Source organism: Nicotiana tabacum, chromosome 1, assembly GCF_000715075.1.
Source record: "Nicotiana tabacum cultivar K326 chromosome 1, ASM71507v2, whole genome shotgun sequence".
NCBI lineage: Eukaryota > Viridiplantae > Streptophyta > Magnoliopsida > Solanales > Solanaceae > Nicotiana > Nicotiana tabacum.
Window position 1 is genome coordinate 30122530 of NC_134080.1, and position 27136 is coordinate 30149665.

Sequence of the window (27136 nt, forward strand, 5' to 3'; positions counted from 1 at the left end):
GACCACTATATTATATCGGAGCTCCAGTATATTATACTGGAAGTGTAGTATAATATACTGTACTTCCAGTATATTATGCTGGAATATTTTCCGAATTTTGAATAGTATTTTCATTCAAATTTATCTTTACATGAAAAGTGGCTAAATTTCAATTGCTTTTGAAACTGTGGCTATTTTTCAATTATTACTTGTAAATCTGGCCATTTTTTTATTTCACCCAATAAGAAAGTACTACAAATTTCATGTTAAGGGGTCGGTTGTATGCGTAATACTAGTGGCCCAATAGGCAATACAAAGACCAATTGATCTATATTTAACTCCATTGGTTTGCTCCATTGCCCAAAGAGAAGTGAATCGCCACTACTAACAGCTTTTGAATCATTCAAATGCACCATACTAACAAATGACCACATTGGTAAAGATAGAAGCTGAAGGGAATGGTCAGATATGCACCTAAGATTTAAGACAATGCATATATATTATCGATATACACCATTTGAACTTAGGCATAATATTACTTTGAAAAAGAATGCAATTGCATGGATAGATCGAGCTAAAAGCAGTATTTGACTTGCAATAATTGCAAATACAGAATCATCGACTATGGAATAATGGGAATGACTATTGGCTACACCCAGAGACTCAGTGCAAACGCTATGTGAATATGTTAAGTACTTTCATTGACTATACCAGCAAGTGCTTTGACAGACCACCCAAAAAAATGACACAACTACTGACTCATTCAAATTAATTTGACCGAAAGGCTGACACCCCAAGCTTAGGTACCTAAAACTCTATAACAGCAGTGGTATACTGCTGCATTATTGACAAACACATCCATCAGTCTTCTACATAATAGTGAGAATTAATTACATGTCAGGATGAGCTGAAAGGGTTAGGCTGACATTTGCCAAAACGCTGTACAGGACGATAGTACTAGCAGCTTCCATGCCCAGCTGTAACAACAACCAGCATCCTCCGACTAATACCATGCCATGTAACTTGCTCTACTGAATAGACAGTTCACCTTCCCTTGGGCAGTACACAACCTCAAGCAGATAACAGCTGTTATTTTGCCTTCCTCAGCAACGGTTCAGCTGCCCGTGCTTTTCTTTACCAGAGGGTTCCTCCACTCCATCCCTCGGAATCAAATCATCATCCAGAATCATCAGGTTGCCCAAATTGACCTGAATTTCAGCTCTCTACTCCATCTTACACAGATAATACAATCACACACGACAGCACAAACCAAGTTGCTGGATGCAAAACCATAACCCGTTACACAACAAGCCGGTGGTCTTTAACCGTTGTAATGGAGTTTCTGATTTTGTGAGCCTTGGACTTGTGGGGCTTGCGGTTGATGAGGTTGGGAACTTTGCATGTGCAACGGTTGGGTGTTGTAGGGAGCAAAAGGCTGGGAGTACAGTGGATTGAGTAAACTCTGGAGAAAAACAGAAACAAATTTGATAGTCAAAGTTAGACAGGTGAATTAACCAATAAAAAGGAACACTTTGCAACAAGTGAAGTCCCCTAATCTTGATACTGGTAAAGAATGAATTTCCCAGTGGCTGTAGACTTCACGTGATGCATATCTCATATTCAATATTCTGCTAATTATCAAGCAGAATTAATAAATGCAGTAACCTGAGACTGAAGAGGATTTACATTGGACATGCTAAAATGGTTTTGTGAACTGTCATCCTGTGATGGATCATTGTATCCAGCTTGTGTGAAGAGACCTTGGGATCCATGAGCCATGTAATCCTGCATAGCAATCAAAATGATGAGATTAGAAAAAGACCCAGGTAACAGGAAGAAGAGAAACAATACCGAAGAAAACCACATCAGGTGGAGTTATTCACCACCGATGAAGAGACCCGTGAAACTTTCAATGTCCCCTAACAGACCTTAGAGAGCAAGAACTGAAGGGGCCATAGGAGTGGACAGCTTACCTGTGACATAAATTCATTTCCTGAACCGAAACGTGAGTATCCAGCTTGTGAATTCTGGATCAAAAAATTTCCTGGAAAACCAGCCTGTGCTCCCTGATTTACATAATCGACAGCAAATCCGCTTTGAGAAGCCTGAATGGCAGTGAAACAAAGCTGAGTTAGTACAACTCAAAAAAGAAGAAAAAAGGAAAAAAATACAACACACGTACAAATTAGTTGGAGAGTGGTGGGAACATCAAGATACTATGCAAATTACGGCAGTAAATAGCAGTTTCAGATGATGAATGGCCTGCTAGAGACCGTGTAGGACGGTACCTGTGTAGAGAAGTCAGCAACATTATATGGAACATGGGATCCCTGGCTCTTGAAATCATCTCCCAAGAAGTCCTGATAAAAATTATTAAGGGTAAACATGGTATTCGGTGAAACAAACCTGAAATAACAATCGATGAACAAAATCATTTACCTGTGACATGCCACCCATTGAAAATCCATCACGAAATGTCTGGCTTGGTCCTTGAACGGCCATCTATCATGTTTGAGAATAAAAATTCACATTTACTATGGCAACAATAAGTAAATGATAGGATAGTTAAAGAATTAATAGATTTACTAACATTAGAAGCATATCCAGGCTGAGATAAAGGTCCTCCAACTGATGGCTGAGTGTTCGGATTTTCAAGTGCAGGAAAGTTGAAGTTAGGCCCATGACTTCCAATAGGTTGCTGGGAGGCTTGCTGGTGAGAAAGATGGCTACCAATTGGAGCATTGGCATTCCCACGCCCAGCCCCAAAACCCTGGCCACCTGGCTGTGGACCATGAGGAACAGCTCCAACAGGCCCGTGTATAGCACCACGAGTAGGAATTGCATACGGTTGGGAAGAGCCACTGTGGTAAGGAGAGGCGGGAACTCGAGGCATTGGATAACCAGAAGGATAGACACCGGGTCTCTGAGTACCATTGGGTGGACCAGGTGCCATGTAAGAACCTATAAAAGGACAAAAAGTTAAAAAGCTAGCAATAAGACAAGATTAGATGTATGAACACACTGTAATTTCGACCGATAACATATGCTTCCAGTTTTGTGGCACCAATTTAAGAATACTTTGCAACGAAAGGAGGTAGCTCAGATTCTAAGACCTATCAGATGAAACCTGCTCGACTTGGAATCATCAACGCTGCACAAATGCTTTCTACATATTACGAGGATCATTTTCTTTTTTTGTAAAGTGTTTAGCCTACAGGATTCCCATTGACAACTGGGTGCCTTTTGTAGATAATCACATTCTTATCTAACTCCTCTACTTAGTATACTGCGTGTATACGAAGTTCCTGATCGCATCAATATGATACCTCATTGGGGGAAAAACATCATTTCAAAAGAAATTCCAGCAATTAGCAATTTTACAGGAATCAGGCATGAGTAATGAGCAAGGACATGGGTATGGATTTGACAAAGGTCCCTTAACTTTTAGCAAACTCCTAAGATGTCTTGAAGGATCCATATGGAAATTAGTCATATCCATATCATAACAATACCAAATATACACATCAAAACTACTGTAAGAATGTAACATAAGCCAGGAGAACAATCAAACCCAACATACCCCTAGAACGACTATTCCGCCTGTCAGCATTGGGGTTTGTCGAGGCAGCAGATCCATAATTATCACCAGGAACTATTCCAGGTCCACCACCAAAGAAAAGCCTGCGGTCATTGTAGATCTGCAAAACCAATGATACATAATTATGCTGAGGCACACACGCACAAACATCAAACTTAGAAAGAATGCATATCCACCTATAAGTACCTTTTTTGGCTTCTGAAACTGAACCATGCTTTGTTTTAAGTTATTTAAAGGACCTTCTACCAAGCATTCATGCTCCTGACAGATATGTTAAAGTATGAGTATCTCAAGACGTAATACACTAAAGAAAAATATTGAAGCGACTCCAAAGTGTAAAACAACAATGATGTCATCAGACAAACTCATCAATACAACACCCTCTTCCAAAGAGGATTGGCCCAAATATAACACGCAACGAACGAAATGTCAAAATTTTCAGTTCAATAACACCTTTTTCTTGACATGGTAAGTTCAATAACAGCTAGTGTAGAATAATCGTGAAATGCAGCCTATTATGCAATAGGCATTTAAAACCACCATCAGAACATAAAATATTGATACAAAAGGTCCTTAACATTCTTTTCTCAGAAATATTTAAGAAATTACCTTGTAATGTTTCAACAAGCCATTCCAGAGAGGCTGCTTGCTCAAAACTTTAGGATTTCCTAAAATAACAATTCCATAACGAGCACGTGTAAGAGCAACATTAAGCCTGCGAGGATCATTAAGAAACCCGATACCCTGAAAGGGCAAGCAAGTAGCAACAAATCAGCAGTTACTTATAAGACACTGAAAAGAGGGGTAAGTTTTGGCCAGCATGTTTATCAGTTACATGACTTTATGGCCAGAACAACCAAATAAAAATTCAGAAACTCAAGTCCACCTCTTGCACACCCAAATCAAAGAGGGTGAAACTAGCCTTTTCACATTTTATAATGAAGGAATTCAAAAATTCAAAATGGGGAGGAAAGAGTTTTTTTTTTTTTTTTTTGCGGGGGGGGGGGGGGGGGGGGAGCAGCTAACATCACATCAAGATTATAAACTATCAACATACTGAACCAAAATGGTATCAAATTAACATGGACAGTCGATGAGAACAGATAATTATTGGATATCAATACCAACCTGATGTTCATTGCTCCTGACACAAGACAAAATGATATAATCTTTTTCCCTTCCTTGAAATGAATCTACACTTGCAACCTGAAGAGAGGAATTACTCTCACTTTATAGGAAGAATTTAAGGAGAACCATAAGTAGCTCTTTATTCACACCATACCTCAATTTCCTTGTAAAGCTGCTGCCTTAAAGCACCATTTCTAGACATGTAATTTACGATGTATGCTCGTTGACCCTCATATGGTGTTATAACTCCAATCTGGCAATTTACATGTAAAAATAGTTACATACAAATGACTTAAACTCTTAGGTACTTTTGATTTCTGAGAAAAGGAAAGGACAGTATCAAGGAAGCTTATGAGAGTTGGTGTTCTTGGAGAGTTGGGAAATCCATCAAAAAGACTTGGTCAATGGTACCTGGTGCTATTTTTTGGAGTATTTGGAATGAAAGGAACCGTAGATGTTTTGATGGGATTTCAACTCCCAACCACACTCTTAAAGCCACTTGTTTAATTCACTTATTTAGTTGGTTCAATCAGGCCCCTGTAACTAGTGTTGAACTATTTCTGGATTTTGTCTTGTATATGAGCAGACAATACCTTTATTTTGTAATTTTTGCTATGCATCTTCTAGATGACATTTAATGAAATTCCCTTACTTCATCAAAAAAAGGAAAGGGTGAGTGAAGTTTTAAAAACTTAGTGATAAATTAAGTCTTGCAAATTTTGAAGGAGCGTGGTTTCTCTTGAACTTCCCTTTTCCTTTTAAAGGGAAGATATTAAATATATGCTTGAAAATGATCTTCCTATCTCTACTTTTTATTCTGCAGAAATTTTGCAGCAACTTCCTCGGCATCCAAAGGACAAGTTGAATAACTAAACACCATACCTGACTAGGGACTACACCACTCTTGAGGAATGTAGTCACTATCTTTTCAACGTTGGCCGCTTCTGTTCTATTTAGATAGGAAGTTCCACTAGCACTTATCTCCTCTTGTCCCATCTATAGAGATTAACAACTGAGTATGACTTCATACAACAAATACACAAAATAGAAAGCAGAAAAGAAATCGTCAACCTAATTTCTACAACACTTAACCCTTAGTATCTTCATGGCCATAGCAGTAATATCTAAGATAATCAAATGAGAACAGAAACAAAACCTATCTTCTTCTCACTCCAAAAAGGACAGCAAGAAATCAGCTAGACCAATAGAGAATACCTGGACATAAAAGAACATGGGACGGTTGGGTACAGGCCAAGGAAAATCAATGCCTAATGATTGCCTCTCGTTGATGGTTACACCATTTTGAAGAGTACCTTCATAAAAGCTATTTGAGGGAAACTCCGAAAGTGCAGGATGCATACGGTATTGTACCTGATATTGCGTTTTAATGGAAAGCAGAACCAACATTATATATCATTTGAGGAAAATATAAACCCTGTTGTTACGCAAAAAAGAGGAAGCAGAAGAGAAGGTATAAACAAACAGTAAAGAGGGGTCTGAACGGCATACACGATAATAAAGTTAACAGTAATAAATTCAAAGAGGAAGGAACAGTCAATCAAGAAAAGTAACATAGCCTACTCTGAAAAGCTAGTAAAAAAGGTTCTTTTACTGTCAGTTCATTCTATAAAATACTAGATGTTGTTCAGCTGCTGCAAGCACAAAAGTGGCATTGGCAGATGATCTGGAAGACTATAATCCCAATAAAAGTGGCCTGTTTTGGTTGGCTAGTATCTCATGAAGCATGCCGGACTCAAGAAAATTTAATGAGAAGGGGTTGGATAATGCGCAGCAAATGTTATTTGTGTGAGAAAGCTTGTGAATCTGTGGACCATAATTTTGTGCATTTAGAATCTACGTGGCAGGTGTGGACCATGTTCATGGCTAAATTTGGCATCCATTGGGCAAGTCCTAAGAAATTCAGGAATGTGTAGAGTGCTGGGAAACTACATGTCCAGAAGCATCCCTAAAGATCTGGAGAGTTATTCCTCTTAGCATAGCTTGGACAATATGGAAAGAAAGAAATAAGAGGTGTTTTGAAGGCAAGTAGGAGCAGCTGCAGTCTGTGAAATATAGTTGTTTGCATTACTTGTACTATTAGAAAGATGGACATGTTGTCAAGAATTTACATAACATGCTGGACATGCTAGACTGCTTAGGATACTAATGTTTTTAAGCCAGCACTATCTCTGTATTTTCACCATATCATCTTGATACAGTTTTTAATAAAATCTTCACCTTATAAAAAAATCAGAAAAAGTAAGGCAGCAGAGTTAACTATGACTGTTTTTGTCGGGCAAATGAAAAAGGCTACAATTGAATAGCATAGAAACTCAACAGCAGAGTTGTAAGTTTAAGCAGGATAGCAACTTGCTATTCCGCAACACAATTTGGTATGAAGCAGGGGGGAAATCACAAACCCTTAAAACTAGAAATATTTTCTTTTTTTATCCTCCACATATTGAAGAAAACAGTGTCCCATTGAAGAAATTTTGAATGCTAGTGTCCCTACCATCCCACTCACAAAAAACATTTTAAAAAAGAAAGAAAGAAGAAAGAACTGAGTCTTCAGAAAATACGTGGGCGCTTTAAATCTCTACACAACATTAGGAGGAATAAGGCCAAAAACTGGAACACAATTCAATCTAACCTCATCAATCCCAGAAATGCTAATATAAAAAAATCAGCCTGAAAATCACCTGCAACCTAATTGGCTTCACTCCCAGCAAAACAAGGCGTTCAAACAGAGATTGAGCAAGTCCAGCACGAGCAGCTTTCTTGCACATAATGACAGGTCCAAGCTGGCAGTGATCACCAACAAGGGTGACTGATTTTACTTCCCGGAATCGCTGGAATTTATGCACAGCGATAAATCTCTCACGATAGCTCTGATACCATGTGAGAAGGCACGGGAGAAAATATGATATATTGATATTGTATGTGATGCAATACAAGAGGTGCTATTTATAGCTACTCTATACAAAGGGGATACTACTCCTATTCCAATGTGGGACAATTACATAGCTATCTCTAACACTCCCCCTCAAGCCGGAGCATATAAATCATATGTACCGAGCTTGTTACATATATAATCAATGCGAGGACTAGTGAGGGACTTGGTGAAAATATCTGCAAGTTGATCATTCGATCTCACAAACTTCGTAGTAATATCTCCTGAGAGTATCTTTTCTCTGACGAAGTGACAATCAATCTCAATGTGTTTAGTTCTCTCATGAAACACCGGATTTGATGCAATATGAAGTGCAGCTTGATTATCGCACACAAGTTCCATCCGACTGATTTCACCAAATTTCAACTCCTTGAGCAATTGTTTGGTCCAGACTAGTTCACATGTTGCCATAGCCATTTCTCGGTATTCTGCTTCTGCACTAGACCGAGCAACTACATTCTGTTTCTTACTTTTCCGGGACACCAAATTTCCTCCTACTAAAACACAATATCCAGACGTAGAACGTCTATCAGAAGGTAAATCCTGCCCAATCAGCATCCGAGTACCCAACGATCTGCTCATGACCTCGATCCTCAAACAGTAATCCTTTACCTGGAGCCGATTTTATATACCGGATAATGCGGACAACTGCATCCCAATGACTATCACAGGGAGAATTCATAAACTGACTTACAACACTCACAGGATAAGAAATGTCGGGCCTAGTCACTGTGAGATAATTTAATTTACCAACCAGCCGCCTATAGCTTGCAGGATCGCTAAGCGGCTCCCCTGTCCAGGCAGAAGTTTAGAATTCGGATCCATCGGCGTGTCAACAGGTCTGCAACCTGTCATCCCTGTTTCCTCAAGAATGTCTAACACATATTTCCTTTGAGAAATAACAATACCTGAGCTAGATTGAGCAACCTCAATACCTAGAAAGTACTTCAATCTGCCTAGATCCTTAGTTTGAAAGCGCTGGAAGAGATGCTGCTTCAGATTAGTAATACCATCCTGATCATTGCCCGTAATAACAATATCATCAACATAGACTACCAGATAAATACATAGACTTGAAGCAGAGTGGCAATAAAACACAGAGTGATCAGCTTCACTACGAGTCATGCCAAACTCCTGGATAACCGTGCTGAACTTACCAAACCAGGCTCGAGGAGACTGCTTTAGACCATAAAGTGACCGACGCAAGCGACATACAAGGCCACGAGACTCCCCCTGAGCAATAAAACCAGGTGGTTGCTCCATATAAACCTCATCCTCAAGATCACCATGAAGAAAGGCATTCTTAATGTCCAACTGATAGAGGGGCCAATGACGAACTGCAGCCATGGATAGAAAAAGGCGAACTGATGCCACTTTAGCCACTGGAGAGAAGGTATCACTGTAATCTAGCACAAATATTTGAGTGTATCCTTTGGCAACAAGACGTGCCTTAAGTCGATCAATCTGGCCATCGGGACCTAGCCCAAATATTTGAGTGTATCCTTTGGCAACAAGACGTGCCTTAAGTCGATCAATCTGGCCATCGGGACCAACTTTGACTGCATAAACCCAACGACAACCAATGGTAGATTTACCTGAAGGAAGAGGAACAAGCTCCCATGTACCACTTGTATGTAAAGCAGACATCTCGTCACTCATAACCTGTCGCCATCCTGGATGAGACAATGCTTCACCTGTAGACTTAGGGATGGAAACCGAGGACAATGAAGATATAAAAGCATAATGGGGAGATGACAGACGATGATAACTCAAACCAACATAATGAGGATTAGGGTTTAGTGTGGTCCGTATACCTTTTCGAAGTGCAATCGGTGTACTAGGAGCAGGATCCGCAGTAGGAGCCGTGTCAGGTGCAGGACGAGAACCAGATGGGCGGCGAACGACGATGATAAGTCAAGAGTGGTGTTCCTGTGGCTGGGGAACTAGGAGGGATAACACTGGACTCCTCAAAAGTTGGTATGGGTGAAACCTCTATGGTTGAAGGTGGAGGAGGATTACTAAACTCCTCAAAAGTCGGTATAGGTAAGACCTCAGATATGTCATGGTGGTCAGCAGAAGTGACATCAGTTGTGAAGAAAGGTTTAGACTCGAAAAATGTGACGTCAGCTGACATAAGGTACCTATGAAGATCAGGTGAATAACAACGATATCCCTTCTGAACACGAGAATAACCAAGGAAGACACACTTGAGAGCACGAGGAGCTAACTTATCTTTCCCTGGGGCTAAGTTATGAACAAACCATGTGCTCCCAAAAACCCGAGGTGGAAGAGGGTATAAGGCTGACTGGGGAAACAATATTGAATGTGGAATCTGACCCTTGATGGGAGATGAAGGCATCCTATTAATCAAATAACGAGCTGTGAGAACTGCATCGCCCCAAAAACACAGCGGAACACGAGACTCAATTAGAAGTGTGCGAGCAGTCTCAATAAGGTGCCTATTCTTTCTTTCTGCAACCCCATTTTGCTGAGGGGTATAAGGATAAGATGTCTGATGAATAATTCCATGAGAAGACATAAACTGCTGAAACTGAGAAGATACATATTCTAAGGCATTATCACTGCGAAAAATGCGGATAGAGACACCAAATTGGTTTTTGATTTCAGCACAAAAACTCTGGAATATAGAGAATAACTCAGAACGATCTTTCATTAAGAAAAACCAAGTACATCTTGAGTAATCATCAATAAAGCTAACAAAATAACGAAATCCCAAGGTTGAACTGACTCTACTAGGACCCCATATATCAGAATGAACCAAGGAGAAAACAGACTCTACATGACTCTCAACACTACGCGTAAAGGAAGCTCGGGTATGTTTCCCAAGCTGACACGACTCACAATCTAATCTAGACAAACTGGATAAACTAGGCACCATCTTTTGAAGTTTGGATAAACTCGGATGTCCTAAACGTCTGTGGATTAGATCTGGAGGATCTGTAACTAGACATGTTGTGGAAGGACTGAGCGAGTTAAGGTAGTAAAGACCTTCTGATTCACGACCTGTACCAATTGTCCGTCCCGTACTGCGGTCCTGCATAATAAAAGAATCATCAATAAAATATATACCACAATTGAGGGCACGAGTCAAACGACTAACAGATGCAAGACTAAAAGGACAACCAGGAACATAAAGAACGGAATCTAGGATGATAGAAGACAATGGGTTGGCTTGTCCAACTCCTTGTGCCTTAGTTTGACATCCATTGGCTAAAGTAACAGTAGGAAGAGACTGTGAATATACAATATTCGACAAAAGTGATTTATTACCAGAGATATGATCAGAAGCGCCTGAGTCCATAACCCATGGTCCAAGAGTACTAGACTGAGAAACACAAGCAAAAGAATTACCAGCAATAGGAGTGTCAGTCTGGGCAACTGAGGCTACTTGTGGAGATGTTTGCTTACTTGCTCGATACTGAAGGAGCTCATTATATTCTTCTTTAGATACAGAAAAGCCCTGGTTACCTGTAGTCTCGCTCTGAGCAACGTAGGCATTTTTGGGTGGACGGCCATTTAAGGAATAACACATTTCGCGAGTGTGTCCAAGTTTGTGACAATAAGAACACTTGGGTCTAGATCTCCCAAAACGACCGCCTCCTCGTCTATTCTCCATAGCTTGAGATGCCCGAACATCCACTGTCTGGGATGCAAGAACATAGGAATCAAGTATCTGTGATGAAATCACTGGGTGACTTGGTGCTGCAGCAAGGCGAAGTAATCGAGAGAATAATTCATCAACTGTAGGGACAGTCGGACTCACCAAAATCTGGTCTCGTACTGAATCAAGATCATGAGGAAGTCCAGCGAGTGTAAGAACTAGAAACATTTTTTGTCGCTGCTCTTGTTGTTTTGACACACTAGCAGAAACTGGCATCAATGTCTCAAATTCCTCCATGACTGCATGTACCTGACCCAAGTAAGTAGACATATCTAATTCTTGCTTCTTTAAGTTTGTCATCCGTGATATCACATCATAGAAGCGAGATATATCATTAGTATATAACGTACGAGCCTTTGCCCAAACCAAATAACATGTCTGGAATGGCCGAAACAAAGGCATCAACTTAGAATCAATAGAACGCCACAAGATGCTACATAATTGAGCATCAATTTTTGCCCAAAGCGCTATCGCCTTTTCATCTCCTTCGCTAGACTGTTTAATCAGATGATCTTGCACACCTTGACCTTTACACCACAACTCGACAGATAAAGCCCAAGCTAAGTAGTTTGAACCTCCCATTAAAGGTTCCGAGGTAATCATAACATTAAAATTTCCAGAACTCATGCTTTTAGACCCAAAAACATCAATTCCCAAAGACATCTTGTAAATTATTACCAAATAAGAGAAATAATCAACTGTAATCCACTGAAAATAGAGTAAGGAACACTGAACCAGAATAGGAAACTACTGTAGCAGTTGGAAAGTTACTGTTGCAGCCGGAAAATATTCAAAGTGGTCGGAATGAAATAAAAACAATAGGGGTAGGATCGGAATTACCAGAAGACCCAACTGTTCTGAAGGAACTTTTTCAAAAAATGGTCGGAAGTCCACTTTTTTTTTTGAAATCACTATTCACGCCGGAAAAATAAAAAAGTGGTCGGAATTTGGTGTAACCTGGATGGGTAGGCTCGGAATTGCAAGGGAAACAATCTGTCCTGAAGAGTCGTCGCCAAAAAATGGCCGGAAGGTGGCCCATGCAACGTTGGAACTTCGCCGGAAAATTTTCTTTGGACAGCTACAGTACCGCCGGAGATTTTCACTGGGATTTGGTCGCCGGACTGACTACTCTTGTGGTAGTGTTGGATTTTGTGCACAACACTGACCGAGACAAAGCAGACACAAAACAACTTTGAAAGTCGCCGGAAAAAAGGGTTCCGGTGACTGATTTTACTTCCCGGAATCGCTGGAATTTATGCACAGCGATAAATCTCTCACGATAGCTCTGATACCATGTGAGAAGACACGGGAGAAAATATGATATATTGATATATTGTATGTGATGCAACACAAGATGTGTTATTTATAGCTACTCTATACAAAGGGGATACTACTCCTATTCCAATGTGGGATAATTACATAACTATCTCTAACAGTAACCTTAATATGAAATATATTGCAGTAGTTACCTGCTTTGCTCCAAGAACCAAAGGAATAAGGCATTCAGGTTCAGCTGCTTGAGTGGACTCATCAATGAGCACCTAACATGAGGTCACATAGCAGAGATATCGAAACCAGCAAGGAAACATCCAGATGAATAGAAAAACACACAAAAATGAGGCAAAAATAAATGGATAAAAAAATGAAAAAAGATCTAAAGATCCTCAACATCTTATTCTAAGGTGAACCAACCTGACGGAATCTAAAATTCGCCAATCTAGGATCTCCAGCACCAACACAAGTGCAACAAATCACATCAGCACTTTGAGCTATCTCCCTCTCTGTTGCCCGCTTCAGAGCTTTATATTTCTTCTCATCACTGCTGGAGAGTTCTCCTGAACATCGATAAATCAAATGAATTTGGATAATGCGCACACATTTAGCAATGCTGCTAATAAGGGATCGTGTATGATCATAGAAAACCAAAGATTTCAAGCTAACAAATCCTTACACAAATTGAAACACCAATATCCATGAAGCATAAACAAACTAGAAGGGAACACCAACCTTGTTCATCCTTCAATTGTTGTAACTTGTGAAGTTCACTCTTCTCGGATGTGTCAAGATGACGAACCTACATGGACAAAGGATTATAGAATGAAAGGAGAGAAAAAGATATACATGCACTGAAAGGAAACTTATTCATACAAGTTTGAAAATTAGCAAGAACTAACCTGATAATGAAGGGTTAAATGCTCAACAGGAGAACTGACAGCTTCTCTTGACTTAGCACAGAGCCTGACAACCTGAGAGAAAAGAATTCAGAGGAAAAAAGCTGAAATATCATATATACGATTACGTTTCTGCTCATTTTCTGTGATTCCCACATTCCAATACTTTTTAAGTTCTCTTTCTTTTTTCCTTGTGCACCGGGCAGCCCTTTTCTTTTTTCCTTTAGACAATCAGCAAGATGCCTTCAGATTATGGAAAAGCACTCCTTCTAACCAGTCAACATAAGGAAAGGGGACAGAGGCGGAGGAAAGGGGACAGAGGCGGAGGAAAGGGAATATGTTATGTCAAAAAGGCAAGGAAGAACAGTCTAAGATTCAGTAGGATACCTCCATTATACAACAATGAGTGCCAAAGAAACAGGTGTTGATAACCAAGCAAAAATAGTGACTGGAACTGTTAGGAATTCTAAGTTGCTCGGACACGGGTGCGGAAATCCGACACAGGTACGGATCTAGACGTGAGATCCTTCAAGATGTAAATTCTAAGATTTCGGAATATGGATCCAAGTACGGGTACGAGTGCGGGGATCCGACTAAAAATAATTCAAAATAATAAAAATATCTCTAAATTATGAGAATTTTTGTGAAATACTTACGTATAGCTTGTAAAGTGTGGATTTCTTTTTTATTCTCAAGTTGTAGATAAGTAAAGGATTGATTTCCTAGATAAGATATGCTATTTTCTTCAAATTTACCCTAGTTTTGGTAAGTTTCAGTTCTTATTTCGAGAATCAAATTGTGTCTCGTCTGAAATTTTTCCGTTCGTCGTGGTCAAAGTACCCAAAATTGTTTGACCAAAGGATCCCATACCCACACCCATACTAGTGTCGTGTCGACACGGGTGCAGCACCTAAACTGCCATGTCAGAGCAACTTAGGTTAGGATAGTTCAACGAAAGCTATCCAGCAGAGGGTGATACACACACAAATGCTAGTGCCTCACCTTCAGACCAGTAGCACTTATTTTCTCTGCTAATTGGTCCACAGCCACGTTACTGGGTGCACAGACCAAAACCTGATGAGAAACAGTCAAAGAAACAACGGGGAACATGATCAAATCAAGAGTTTAACATTGAAGACAAAAGCAACTTGTATACCAATTAAACTTACCTGACCCTGGCCTTGCTTGGCCATATGATACACGATGGCAGCCGAGGTGACAGTTTTCCCCGTACCAGGCGGACCTTGAATTAAACTGACCGGCTTCTGGAGAACATTTTTTACAGCGAAAACCTACAATACAAACATGTATAATAAGACATTGGTGAGGTGATGAGGTGAGCATTTCTTTTCCTTTTTTTCTTTTTGGGGGTTGAAGTAAGTGGATTTCAGGCACCACCTTCACGCCAATTAACTAACAGCTGAGGGGAGGGAAAATCCATAAGAAGAGGGAACAAACAAGACCACCAGCAAATTGGATATAGAATTCTGGCAAAGCATAGTTCCACATGGTGACATTCACGAAGCAAGAAGCTAAAATTTTCAAAAGCAAAATCTCAAAAGTCAGGTAACATGACCATGTGCAGCTATATCTATGCACAAGTGTGCACATGTCTAAAATAAATCCCATAACCTCTCTTTCTAAGGAGTGCACTTGCAACAATTCCAGTTGCCCAAAGTACATACTAAAAATTCCTAAAAAACGGGTAGAAGCAAGATAGATATCGAAACTAGATAGATAAAACTGCTGTTTGAGAAACAAGAATAGAAGCAGCTATAAATTCAAAGAAAGAGAGAACCGCCAACCTGAGACGCGTTAAGCTCTGGAAGACCAGGAGCACCAAAACGGCGAGGAAGTGTATTCCGGACCATCTGCATCTCAACTTCGTGACCTAACAGGTGATGGTAAATATACCTGAATGGTAGAATCAACGAATCAAACATAAGTATTCTCATCAGAAAGTTATAATCTGGCTGACACAAGCAAAGTCTAAAATTCCACAAGTATGGAAAAAACAGCTACACAACAAGACTGGACAGCAAAGCAATGTGAATTATCTTAACATTCAGCAACAGAAAAGTAAAGCAGGAACACTCAATTCTTTCAACATAAACGCATAAATCACAGTATATGAATACTCACAAGTCAGAAAGCAAATATGAGATGTATCTATTTAAGAATGCAAGATGTAAAAGTACAAATTTGAGCAGAATAACACAAATAAGAGGAAAAAGATGTCACTCACCCACTGACACTTGTTTCATCCACTGCAAAAGTTTTCATTGCAGTCTGCATCCTATCAAAGCTCGTACTCTTCCAAACAAAATCAACACTGAACCCATGGGTCACATCAACCGGAACTCCCTGCAAGACAGGAACAGTGCGACGAATAAGAACACATAATGCGAAGTAACATTTGGGTTAGTCAGGTAAGGATGACAAGAAAATCCTTAAACTAATGTACCTGACTGGCACGAAGCTCGAGGGCAACCTCTTCTTGAGCAGTTAATTTTATCTGAAAATGGACGAAACCATTGACCACAGAGTGTCTTAGTCAAAAAAAGGGCCAAAACACGCAAATATAAATGCAGAAGAATGCACTTCTCCTTCTGACTAAGTCATCGTGTATGTGTTAAGGGTGTTTACAGCCTTAAGGAGACTCAATATCTTTTCCCTTCTAAAAAGAGTGAGAGATCAAGAAAAAGGTCCATACCACATGGCCCACTGACTGCCAAGCTGGATGAGCTGCATCCCCTGAATAACGCAATCGTAGTTCATCCCCAGGTACAAGACGTAACTCATTGTCTTCCTAAAAGAACAGCACCCTATGTTCAGTCCAGGTGAGTCAAGACACAAAAGAAATCCCGCCTCAAGAAAGAATTGGCTATGACAGAAATGTGACAGCACAAGAATCTCATGCTTGATGAGAGTCAATAGAGACAACTTTTATGAGGATATATTATACCTTCGCGAAAACAAAATATGCAACACGCTTCTTGTTGAGACCAATATCCCATCGAATAGTGATGTTATCTTTACTTTGAGACTCTTTCATCATCTACCAAATAGAAATAAAATCCGAAAGCTTCGTCAGTTAAGCAGTATTAAACCTTAACAAAAAAACACTATACAAGACAGAGAAAAAACACTATCAGCAGGTTATTTGACACGGAAAGAACGCATTTTTCCCAAAAGGAAACAGTGTCTTAGATTGATCGGCTACAGAATTCAAGCAAAAAAAGAAAGAAAGAAGTATCTCATAATTTAGAGACTACACGGATTTAGGAGCAAATGTAAGGTTAGTTATCACTTCAGACTATTGCATAGACCATACTAACATGCAACTTTACTAGTACTACACCAACGAAAAGAAAGGAAGCCCTACACTATTGAAAAGAAAAATACAAGGTAAATATCCGCTAAAGGAAAACAAATAACATTTTAGGATGAATCAAAAAGCCAAGGAAAAGAAGGAATATAATGCACTCAAAATTCAGCAAGTAAAATCATCTAAATGGCTGACATACCTTATCATAGTCAGCTTCAAGATTGATCAGCGGTGCAAATATGTTTTGATACTACATTAGAAGGATAAGCCAGATTTAGTTAAAATGTCAACCACAGAAGTTAATGTATACAATCCAGGGCAAATATTACAGAGCATTCACTATACATCAAAAGCTAAACAAATAGGATAGCAATCTCTACTAGACACCTGATAGGCATCTTCATACTTCAATCCAACAGGCTGAGGTTCATCATCCACACCTGGCTTCTCAAGATCTTCCAGAGTAGCGTCAGGATTTGTCTTCCACAATTCTTCAATTTTGTTTATTTGTTGAGCACTGATTTGGCGTGCCCGCAACTGTTCTTGCTCAGACGGGACCTGCAGCAGGCAACAGGTTATAGAAACAGGAGGGGAGCAAAACTCATAAAGCACCACAAGGGGAAACAAGAAAGCGTAACCCAAACCTTAACGAGCCACTGCAAGAAACACCTGTCATCGATAAGGGGGCACCACTGACTCAGATCCCAATTCATATCCTTCAATGCGTTAACACTTAGACATGGTTCCCTACAGAGGAGAACAACGACACTCTCTGTCTTGGCAGAGATGAAACCAAGAAAAAAGACATTCCGACATCCACAGTTGTAGCACTCCAGAATTGTTTCTCCCAGTGGACTGTCTTTATGAAGACATACCTCCTTGTGTTTAGCTCGAACCTATGGTGAATGTTGTAGAATAAACTTAGTAAATTCCAAGTGTCTTGTTTCTAGAGTGAGAATGACAGATGTACCAACTACAGGAAACTCCAAGAGTACAGCTATCCAATAAATATAGCTCTTAATATATTATAGTCAATGCATGTAGATATCCCACTGTTTACTATAGTATCAAGAAAAAAATGTAGCACGCAGTTATGTGAATGTGTCCTATCTTATCACATCTAATGGACATTGAACATGTAAAAAAGAAATATCAAATAGAGTAAATCAACTCTCCTTAACAATCAGCAAAAGGTGAGGCCCTAGCTTTTCAGCCTGACAAAATACAAATAACAGTTCAACGTTTTTCTCTACATCTAAGAATATGTACTTGCAGAAGAAAATAAAATCTTCAAAGATCTGAGAAGAATCAAGTTATCACTTATCAGAACAAGAAGAAATGGACACCACAAATTATACGCCCTCGCGCAATGGAGGTTACATGATTATTAGCATTCCAAACAAAAGACTCAGGTCTAAGAAACAACAACAACAACAACAACAACCCAGTATAATCCCACTAGTGGGGCCTGGGGAGGGTAGTGTGTACCTTACCCCTACCCTAGGGTAGGGAGGCTGTTTCCAATAAACCCTCGGCATCCTTCCCTCCAAGAACTCCCCATCTTGCTCTTGGGGTGACTCGAACTCACAACCTCTTGGTTGGAAGTGGAGGGTGCTTACCATCAGAGCAACCCACCTTGTCAAGATCTAAGAAACAATGGCTTCATATTCCCAGGGTTGAATACTCCTTTCCACATCCGACAGAAAGAACTGAACTGAGAGAAAAAGAGTATTTTTAGAGCCACAAAAGATTCTTCATCAGTACTGACCAATAAGTTCAGTTCCTTAAATTACAACAACTACTGCTACTAGTGCGCTTTAATCCATACTGGGAGTTGGTTGTCTGAATCCTCTTACATTATTTTTCAGTTGGACTTGTTTGATTCCACCTTTCAATAGTTTGTTTTCCAGTTCCTCAAATTGCAAAATAACTCAATTCTTGATGTATTAAGAAATTAATAGTAAAGTCTTTCTGTTTCGTGACCCATAGAGATGGAAGTAAATCCAATATAGCAGATTTCACACAATCCCCGCCAGCTGTAGTAAGTATAATCATCCTTGAAAGCCAAACTATGGGAGCTCAGTTCAATTCATTTTTTCTCTCCTCTTTCAACCAGAGGCAGCAACATCCTTCGTTGCATCGTACCAGATGGAAAAAATAAATCAGCAGGTCTGAACAAATTTGACAAGCAATGACTGAGGTCATCACACCTCACGCCATTTTTGTTGATAAGTCATAACACCTCTACAAGCAAAATCAGATAATGAGATATCAAGCAGCACTATGTTCACAAGTTTAAAGCTTTCATATTCCAAAACACACTTCAGAAGTTTTATGACTCCAATTTGCTGGTTCTAACATATCCAACAGCTTTAGATAGACAAAGAGAAACAGAAGCAAATGAAATAAGCTACATACAATGCTGACGCTTCACCTAGTTCACTACCTTGGTTAGTGCTCCACACTACTATTACTCACAATTCCTGTTTGATAAATAAGTAAGAATCATTCACAATTCATACTATCTTAAACATCAAACAGCAGACGTGAAATTAGCTGGTCATTTGTATTGGGAGAAAACTACAATGCCTCTAATCCTTTTGACACATTTTTTTGTTGGGATGACGCTAGGATTTGAAGCTGAGATCTCATGGTCCTTTTGGCAAATTTTCCATATTCAAATAAATTAAGTATATGACAAAACACACAAAAAATGTAAGCATACATACCAAATGATTAACAATATGAGAACCCGAAGTGTTCCCTCTCGAATTACAGAACCATTTGCGGCAAGATGGCACGTTGCACCTAACTACACAAGCGGGATTCGCTACTCCACAGTACTTGCAAGCATGTTCAACAGCAAAATCCCCTTTCCCATACTCAAAACTCTCATCATCACCAGTCTCTTCAAAATTCAACCCGCTCATTCCCGCCGCCAATGCATCCACCGCCACCGTTGCCGCCTTATTACTACTAAATTTACTATTACTATTTCCTCCACCACCGCCACGTGATTTGGCGGAAGGAGAAGCGTCGGATGACGACGGCAGCCGATCAGGAGCTTCCGAGACTAAGGAATCGGAAGGCGTAGGCCACGCAGACGACCGAATTGGCTGCGAAAGCTCGTGAAACTCAGGGTAATCGAATTCCTCTCCCTGTGTGTTGAATTCCAAAAATGTATAGGCATCGTTGCCCGTGTCCGGTTGAGACGCCGTATCGTACAGATTGTTCGCCGGAGAATCCATTTTCCGATCACGCTACTCCTTAAAAACTGTAGTAATCACATAAGAATTCAGGTTAGGGTTAGGGTTTAGGAATTTGAACGTGAGGAAGAGAAACAAAAGGGAATTTGGATTTACAGGTTTGGAAATGGAGGGAGATGACAGAGAGAGATAGGACTATTTGTATGTATAGGAGAGTGACGAGGACCGAGGAGGTGGAGAAATGGCGGGGGTCACGTGAGATAAGACTTGGTACTCTGCGTGATTGGGTGATTTCTCGTGACTCAAGGTGGCGCGTTAATTTCATCAGAATAGAGTGTTTCCTTTTCCTGGACATTCACAACGTAGGCGTAATAATTTACATTATCTACCTCAAAAACTCATTTTCTAGCATTTAGTTGTTGGAAGTATTCTTTAGTAAAAATATTCTATATCAACCTATATTTGGAATTCATTTTAATTCATAATTTTTAAAATTTTAAACTTCATGTGAATGTTGCATCAATATTTAAACATGATGATTATCAATTTTTATAATTCAAAATTCTCATCAAAATATTACGTAACTTGTTAATTTTTTTATTACCAAGTAAATTTTGTACAACTCAAAACAAAGAAAGAAAAACAAACTGAGCCTGGAAAACAAGCCCCAGCTCCAGAGCAAAAACCAGCCTAACATATCCCTAAAACTACAAAATTCATCAGCACCTCCCAAACAACAAACACCAGGCTAAAAATTACGGATAAAATTAAGATCTTTTAGGGTGTGTTTGGTATGAAGTGTTTTCAATTTTCTGGCTTAAATGTTTTGGAAAACATTTTCCTTATGAACTCATTTTTCTTTAATTGGAGGAAAATGTTTTCCTTAACAAGAGAAGGAAAAATATTTTTCAAAACTCCTTCTCAATCTTCTCCATCCTCGCCAACCCACCCACCCCCTCACTCCGAAAAAGGCTTTTTTTCAAATTTAAGTTTTTTCGTTACCTCCCACCCTACTACCCCTCCACACACCCCTCCCGCAAAAAAAATTTACCTTATTTTTTTTTTTTGCAATTTTAAATTTCTGTTTTTTTTTTGTTTTTCTGCACCACCCATCCCGACCCCCCTCACCTCCCCCCACCCCTCAATTTTTTTTTTACTTTTTTTTGTAATTTTAAATTTCTAATTTTTTTCGTTTTCCTGCCCTCCCCCCCCCCCCCCACCCCCGAAAAAAAAATTTAAATATATTTTTCAGAATTTTTGTTTTTACTTATCGGTTTAAAGGTTCAAAATTTTACAAGTTCCAAAGTTATGAGTTCGGAAGTTTGTGTTTGGAAGTTTAGAAATTATAAAGTTCACGGGTTCGAAATTCCACGGTTTCGTAAGTTTAGCGTTCGAAAGTTTATGAAATTTGTGGGTTCGGAAGGTTGTTGGTTTGAAAGTTTATGGCTTCATGTTTATTATATCTAAATTATTTATAAATATTCTTGAGAAGTCATTTTCCTTAATTTGCGTACCAAATACCGGAAAATAAATAAGATTACTACTCGTTTTCCAAGAAAACATTTTCCTTTATACCAAAAACACCCTTAGTCTTCTAGCTAATTTACTCCTCACAACACCTTTACAAAAGTTTTCTTGAATAATTTTCTTGTTACTTGCTCGATTTGTCTTTGTTTGTTCTAAAAAAACCTCATGTTCATTTCTTGCCACACATAATACATGTTCCAGCAAATGCCATCGAAACACCTCTGCCCTTGCACTTCTACCTTTTTCATTAGCTATAGCACATGCCAATTCATAGCTCTCCTTGTTAAGCCTTGCCATTGTAATATGATGTCCCATATTCTGGTAGTGAAATCACACTTGAAGAATAAGTGATTTCAGACTTATTTGCAGCATTACAGAGGGGACAAGTCACAACATCTGTTACCCACTTACACCCCCCATCAAGCCAATCTATCTCTTGTGCTTAATCTTCTATGAGCAACCAGAGTGGGTATGAAAATCCATTTTGGTGCACCAAAGTTATTGCATATAAGCTTCCTCCATGGAACCTTTTGATATGAATCCCTCGGTTTCTGGTACATAGCTTTAATGGAAAAATTGTTCATTTTGTAGACATTCATTGGAGTAATACCAACTTTGTCTAGACACTGCTTAGCTTTAAGCACCTGGTTCCAAGAAGCTTGTTGTAAGCACGTGATTTTTGTTTACGCGACAATTACTCCAAAAGAAATCGAAAAATAAAACAAATGATTTTGTTGTGCAATATTTTTGGAATTTACGTGGCATTTTTGGTGGTTGTTTGTAGTTTTGTCTGTGATTGTTTAGTTTTGTCAAATAAAAATATAAAAATATATGTCGCGTGTAAGTTTAGGATATCGTTCTACTATTATGAATTAATCAAACCATAATTTGGTTTTAAAAGGAAAAATCACAAAAAAAACATATGCATCTTTTATTCTAGTTGTTGTCATTGAGTGATTTTATTTTAATTAAATGTTTAATGTGTGTGATAATTGTTGTTTAAGTATTAATTAATATTTGTATAGTTTTATTTTTGATTTTACAAATTAGTTGGGAATTTTGTTTAAATTAGAAATTAAAAAAAAAGGAAAAGAAATGAGTTTAAATTGAAGAAACCCGGGTTTGGGCTCAAATTTGAGACCAAGGACCAGGCCCAATTCATTTCATGTCCGGTTCCCTGGTCTCTATGGCCTCACCAAACGACGTCGTTTAAGGCCTATCGGATCTGGACCGTTGATCAAACATATCTAACGGTCCAATTTAACTCCTATTTTAAAACCAAACGACGTCGTATAAGGATGTTTAATCGAAGCCGTCCATCTTGTTCAATCCTACGGTCCCCAACACGCCTCATTAGCCCGACCCATTCCCCTCTGAGACCAAACGTCGTCGTTCCCCCTAAACGAAAGATCCTGTCCGTCAACCACACTTCATCCGACGGTCAGGATCAAACCACCCACCCCATATATAAATCTAAAGCCTACCCCAGCCCCCAAACCAAGCACCCCCCCTTCTCTCACTGTTCCTCCGTCTCTCTCATTCAGAGACGGACCTAGGTTTAAACCCTAGCCGCCTTAGTCCCCTTCCGTTTGAAACCCGGCGGCAGCAACGCCACCAGCCACCATCTTAACATCCTAGGACCACTCAACCACCCTGAATCTGAATCCACAAACCTTTTGGCTTGAATCAATCCCTAAATTCTCGAATCTTCATTTGAAGATTCGAACCAAACCTCAACCTACACCAACCGACCCCAAATTCACACCAATTGCTCCCCTGACCTCCCCCATACCCTAATCAACGGTGGTTCCGTTCGAATCTAGGTATAACCCTTCGAGCCCCAAATCGGCCTGTATGAACCCTAGAACTCAAGATCCTGGGGGTTTGTCCAATTAAAAGAGGAGTTGGGGTCTAATAGACCTCAATCGAGGTGTTCTCAGTTGAGAACATTTCGATTGAAGTCCGTTCGACCTCAAAGAAGTCAAGTCCAGTTCGAGTTTGGGTCTTCTTTGTTCTTAAGCTTCCAAGGTAATTTTTCCTTTTCTTCTGTTCTGTTAGTGATTCTATTTGTATCTCTTTACGTGTTTAGTTTAGATTATATGATTTTCTTTTTTTTAATTAATTCTGTCTGTCTTCATAAGACTTTTTATTTGATCCTTCTGTTTGTTTGTTAATTGTACCTATTGTGAGTTATGTGTTTAACCTGTTCAGAGTCGTCGAATAATTAGTTCATATAGTTTCCCTGTTATGTCTAAAGTCACTGAAGCCTCATGGTAACCTATTTTGTCTAGCTTGTTTATCGATTGTTTGCTATCTATTATAGCTCGTATAGTCGATTATATAAATGTCGTTAACTAAAATCATCTGAAAAACTAGAGAAGCATGAGTTTGCTCATGTCAGTGTAATTACTTGCATGTTTCTCTTGTCTGTGCTAAGACCTGATTGATACTGCCTCGTTCCTTAGTTTGCATTATCAACTCCTTGTTGATCAAGTTTGGTTTTGAGTTGGTCAGGATTGGTTCCCAATATGACCAACTCATGTCATTTGATTAACACCCTTTCTGTGTTACGATGTGTTTGAACCTAAGTTGAGAATTGGATATAGCTGTAGTAATCTGATAGTTCAACCTGAAATCAGTGTTTAGTGTAAGTTTATATATTGTAACTTCAGATTTCTAAAACTTAGGGTAATACAGTAATAATCAGTGGATTCAGGGGTAATTTGGGGTGTCAAAGTTTGACAAATGGTTTAGTGTTAGTGGGCTGACAGTAGGGTATTAAAGTACTAATTAAACCAATAAAATTGTTTAATCAATAGTGAGGTCTGACTGTTTAAAACACTCTTAAGGTCAGAAAGAAAAGGAGATCACATGGGCACCATGTTACAAAGTTTGAGGGAAATGAATAGAAAAAAAGGCTGCCCATACTTAAGTGAATAAAAAAATAGGCTGCCCATCCCCCCTATGATTTAGTAAAGAAAGGAAAGGTCAGTGGTGACACTGACACTAATTTTAGTCTTGAGTGGAAAAACAGAGGGAATAACATGGGAGAGAATCAGTTTTTAATTCACTAAGTGCCCTAAGAGCTGGAAATGAAGCCAGTTTTTGGGATATAAAAGAAACATCAGGAAACAGAAAAAAAAGGAGAAGAAAACAGGAGAACTAGTTTTGGTGAGAGAGAGCTTCTAGGGAAAAAGAATGTACTGCTGGACTGCTTCTCTTCTTTGAATTTGTCTTCCATTCCCCATTGGAAGTTTAGCTCCCATACCCCTTTTAAAAGACCAGAACTTAGTTTTCTTTGGTTTTAGGAGGAGAATCCTGTCCAGTACTAGGAGTTTGGAGTCATTGGACTCTTTCGAGCCTTAGTGGCAAGTCATTATATTTGTTCTGTTTCATTTGGGTTTGGTTTGGGAGGTGCTGGATTCATTGTTTTGAACATATTTGGTCAGTTTGGAATTGTCTCTGTAACACATTTGGGTTCTCAAAACCATTCTGAAATTTGTTTGGCTCGCCTCTGTTGCTTGGAATTTCTGTCATTAATCTCGATTGATTCAGAGATTTCACTGTGTTGCTGAACCTGTTGTCGCTATACTACTGTTGCTTCTACTGACCTTCCTCTTCTTCTCACTTTCCAATTCAGGTACACATTTGAATCTCACACTGATGTAACATTAACAATGAGTATGAAATGAAAGAAGCGAAGAATTTTTAGTCACTTGGTTTTGTAACTATAAGTCTTATAAAGTTCAACATATTGTATGATTCTTTAAGGTTATAAGTCAACGGAAAATGCGTTAGGTAGTTAGTACTTAATTGAAACTTAGTTTGTCTAATACTGTAATATATAGTTTGTTTAGTAGTATACATGATATAGCTGTGTAATTCGTGGAATGTACAGGTAGTTTAGTATATTGATAATTAGACTTCATCTCCAGTCATGTTTTGTACATATAGGGCAGGTTGCTTTTAACCTTGCCGCATGCAACATAGCTTTAATCTTTTGAGTTTTAACTTTATCGGATCCCGTTAGGCAGTTTATAGGACAAGTTTCGAATCCCATTAGTAGTAGCCTCTAATAGTTAATTCCGTTAATCTAGTTTAAATAAGTTAGTTTAAATTCAACTCGAAGAATGTTTAGCGTGAGTTTTAGCATTTTATTAATCTTGCATGCAAATTCCTTATTAAGTTAAAAGCATGTTCGCTCATGGAATAAGGCATGAAACAATTCCCCGTCTCATAAATAATTAATCTGATAATTAATAAGAGGTCGGAGCTGGCTAAGCATGTTAATTTAATTGGCGTGTGTTTTCCTTTATTTTAGAAAACAAAAAAAAATAGAAAATGTAGTCATGCTAAGATTATCCTTTTAAAAATAATGAGACGAGCCTCGCCAAATAAAAAATGCAAATTGCGGGGCCCTCAATAATTGGTCATAATAAATACTTAGAATTTGGGATGGACTGTTTAGTGAATGTCACTGACTTCCCCAAAGATAATAACGCGTTAGACTCTTTAGGCGCGACTAAATTAAATTACATTCTTAAATTCGGGTGCGCATTTATGTGACCCAAATCCAAATCTCGACGGAGTCAGAATGTATTAACAACCACGGGTGCATTGATTGTGACGTGGTTCGAGATGCATTTTCACGACGTTGCAATTCTATAAAAAATAATAATAATAATAAAAGTGGCTTAAACTTAATAAAAGCACATAAGCAATAACATGTATTAAATCAGATATTTATCCATTATAACAATTTAAGCGACTGTGCTAGAACCACGGGATTCGAGGGTGCCTAACACCTTCCCTCGGGTCAATAGAATTCCTTACTTAGAATTTCTGGTTCGCAGACTTCATTTGGAAAGTCTAATATTTTCCTCGATTTGGGATTCAAGATAAACCGGTGACTTGGGACACCAAAAGTCAAACCTTTCCCAAGTGGAGACTCTGAATTAAATAAATAATCTCATTTCAAATATTGTCACTTAAATTGAAAAAACTCCCTCGCGCATTTAACCCTTCGGGGGCGGGCGCGCAAAAAGGAGGTGTGACAGCTCTGGCGACTCTGCTCGGGATATAACCCAGAACCTTTGGTTCAGGGTTCAAGAATTCGAACTTAGAATAATTGTTATATTTGGCTTTATTATCTGATCTTTATTACATGTTTTGGCATAACGTGCTAAATATTGTCTTTTACCGCTTTGATATTATCTGAACTGTATATAAACTGTGCCGAAACCCTTCTCTTCTTACCTCCGGGGAGAAGCTCGCTGGTCGAGACTCCCTATTATGTTAGTGTCAATACCTGAAATAAGAAAGAGGCCGGACAAGTTACAAAGCCGGACGATTTCGCGGGTCCCCGGTACGTAGCCCCCTCCTCGACTCGAGTTGTCCGCTCGGGTACACAGTCTAGAACATATACCCAGGTTATAAACCTAGTATAAATAAAACCTCATGCCAGATCCCTAGTAGGAACGCTTATTTGCATCATGCTGCATTTGACATAGGGGACTCAACACAGGGGTTGGGTCCGTCTAGGACAGACAACCTAAAATGAAAAGACC

General features: G+C 39.1%; 2 protein-coding genes across 2 annotated transcripts; both read right to left on the minus strand.

The window, feature by feature from the left end:
• Nucleotides 1-517: 517 nt before the first annotated feature.
• LOC107803906 (regulator of nonsense transcripts 1 homolog) lies at nucleotides 518-20415 on the minus strand. The gene is made up of 30 exons (XM_075249352.1): nucleotides 19566-20415; nucleotides 17481-17732; nucleotides 17224-17394; nucleotides 17036-17086; nucleotides 16474-16566; nucleotides 16222-16317; nucleotides 15973-16023; nucleotides 15754-15872; nucleotides 15314-15422; nucleotides 14678-14800; nucleotides 14511-14582; nucleotides 13512-13583; nucleotides 13345-13411; nucleotides 13030-13172; nucleotides 12807-12878; nucleotide 9993; nucleotides 7405-7532; nucleotides 5921-6076; nucleotides 5588-5701; nucleotides 4860-4958; nucleotides 4706-4783; nucleotides 4187-4321; nucleotides 3764-3838; nucleotides 3560-3677; nucleotides 2570-2940; nucleotides 2419-2481; nucleotides 2268-2339; nucleotides 1953-2084; nucleotides 1645-1764; nucleotides 518-1441 (listed from the first exon to the last, which is right to left on the minus strand). The coding sequence occupies exons 1-30, from the start codon at nucleotides 20082-20084 to the stop codon at nucleotides 1301-1303; spliced, it is 3813 nt and encodes a 1270-aa protein (XP_075105453.1). The 5' UTR covers nucleotides 20085-20415; the 3' UTR covers nucleotides 518-1300.
• LOC142163979 (uncharacterized) lies at nucleotides 10821-12127 on the minus strand. Its single transcript, XM_075221151.1, has 3 exons — nucleotides 11440-12127; nucleotides 10981-11349; nucleotides 10821-10886 (listed from the first exon to the last, which is right to left on the minus strand). The coding sequence occupies exons 1-3, from the start codon at nucleotides 11998-12000 to the stop codon at nucleotides 10821-10823; spliced, it is 996 nt and encodes a 331-aa protein (XP_075077252.1). The 5' UTR covers nucleotides 12001-12127.
• Nucleotides 20416-27136: the final 6721 nt, after the last annotated feature.

What these genes read in the sequence shown, in the direction of transcription:
- LOC142163979 (XM_075221151.1), bottom strand. Translation starts at nt 12,000, where the DNA reads ATGTCTTTGGGAATTGATGTTTTTGGGTCTAAAAGCATGAGTTCTGGA. An exon ending in CAGTACGAGACCAGATTTTG is followed by an intron (nt 11,350 to 11,439) that starts GTGAGTCCGACT and finishes ATTTCATCACAG; the next exon opens with ATACTTGATTCCTATGTTCT. An exon ending in CTAGTACTCTTGGACCATGG is followed by an intron (nt 10,887 to 10,980) that starts GTTATGGACTCA and finishes CTGTTACTTTAG; the next exon opens with CCAATGGATGTCAAACTAAG.
- LOC107803906 (XM_075249352.1), bottom strand. Translation starts at nt 20,084, where the DNA reads ATGGATTCTCCGGCGAACAATCTGTACGATACGGCGTCTCAACCGGAC. An exon ending in GATGAAACAAGTGTCAGTGG is followed by an intron (nt 15,423 to 15,753) that starts GTGAGTGACATC and finishes TCTACCATTCAG; the next exon opens with GTATATTTACCATCACCTGT. An exon ending in GTGGTGTAGTCCCTAGTCAG is followed by an intron (nt 4,959 to 5,587) that starts GTATGGTGTTTA and finishes GTAAATTGCCAG; the next exon opens with ATTGGAGTTATAACACCATA.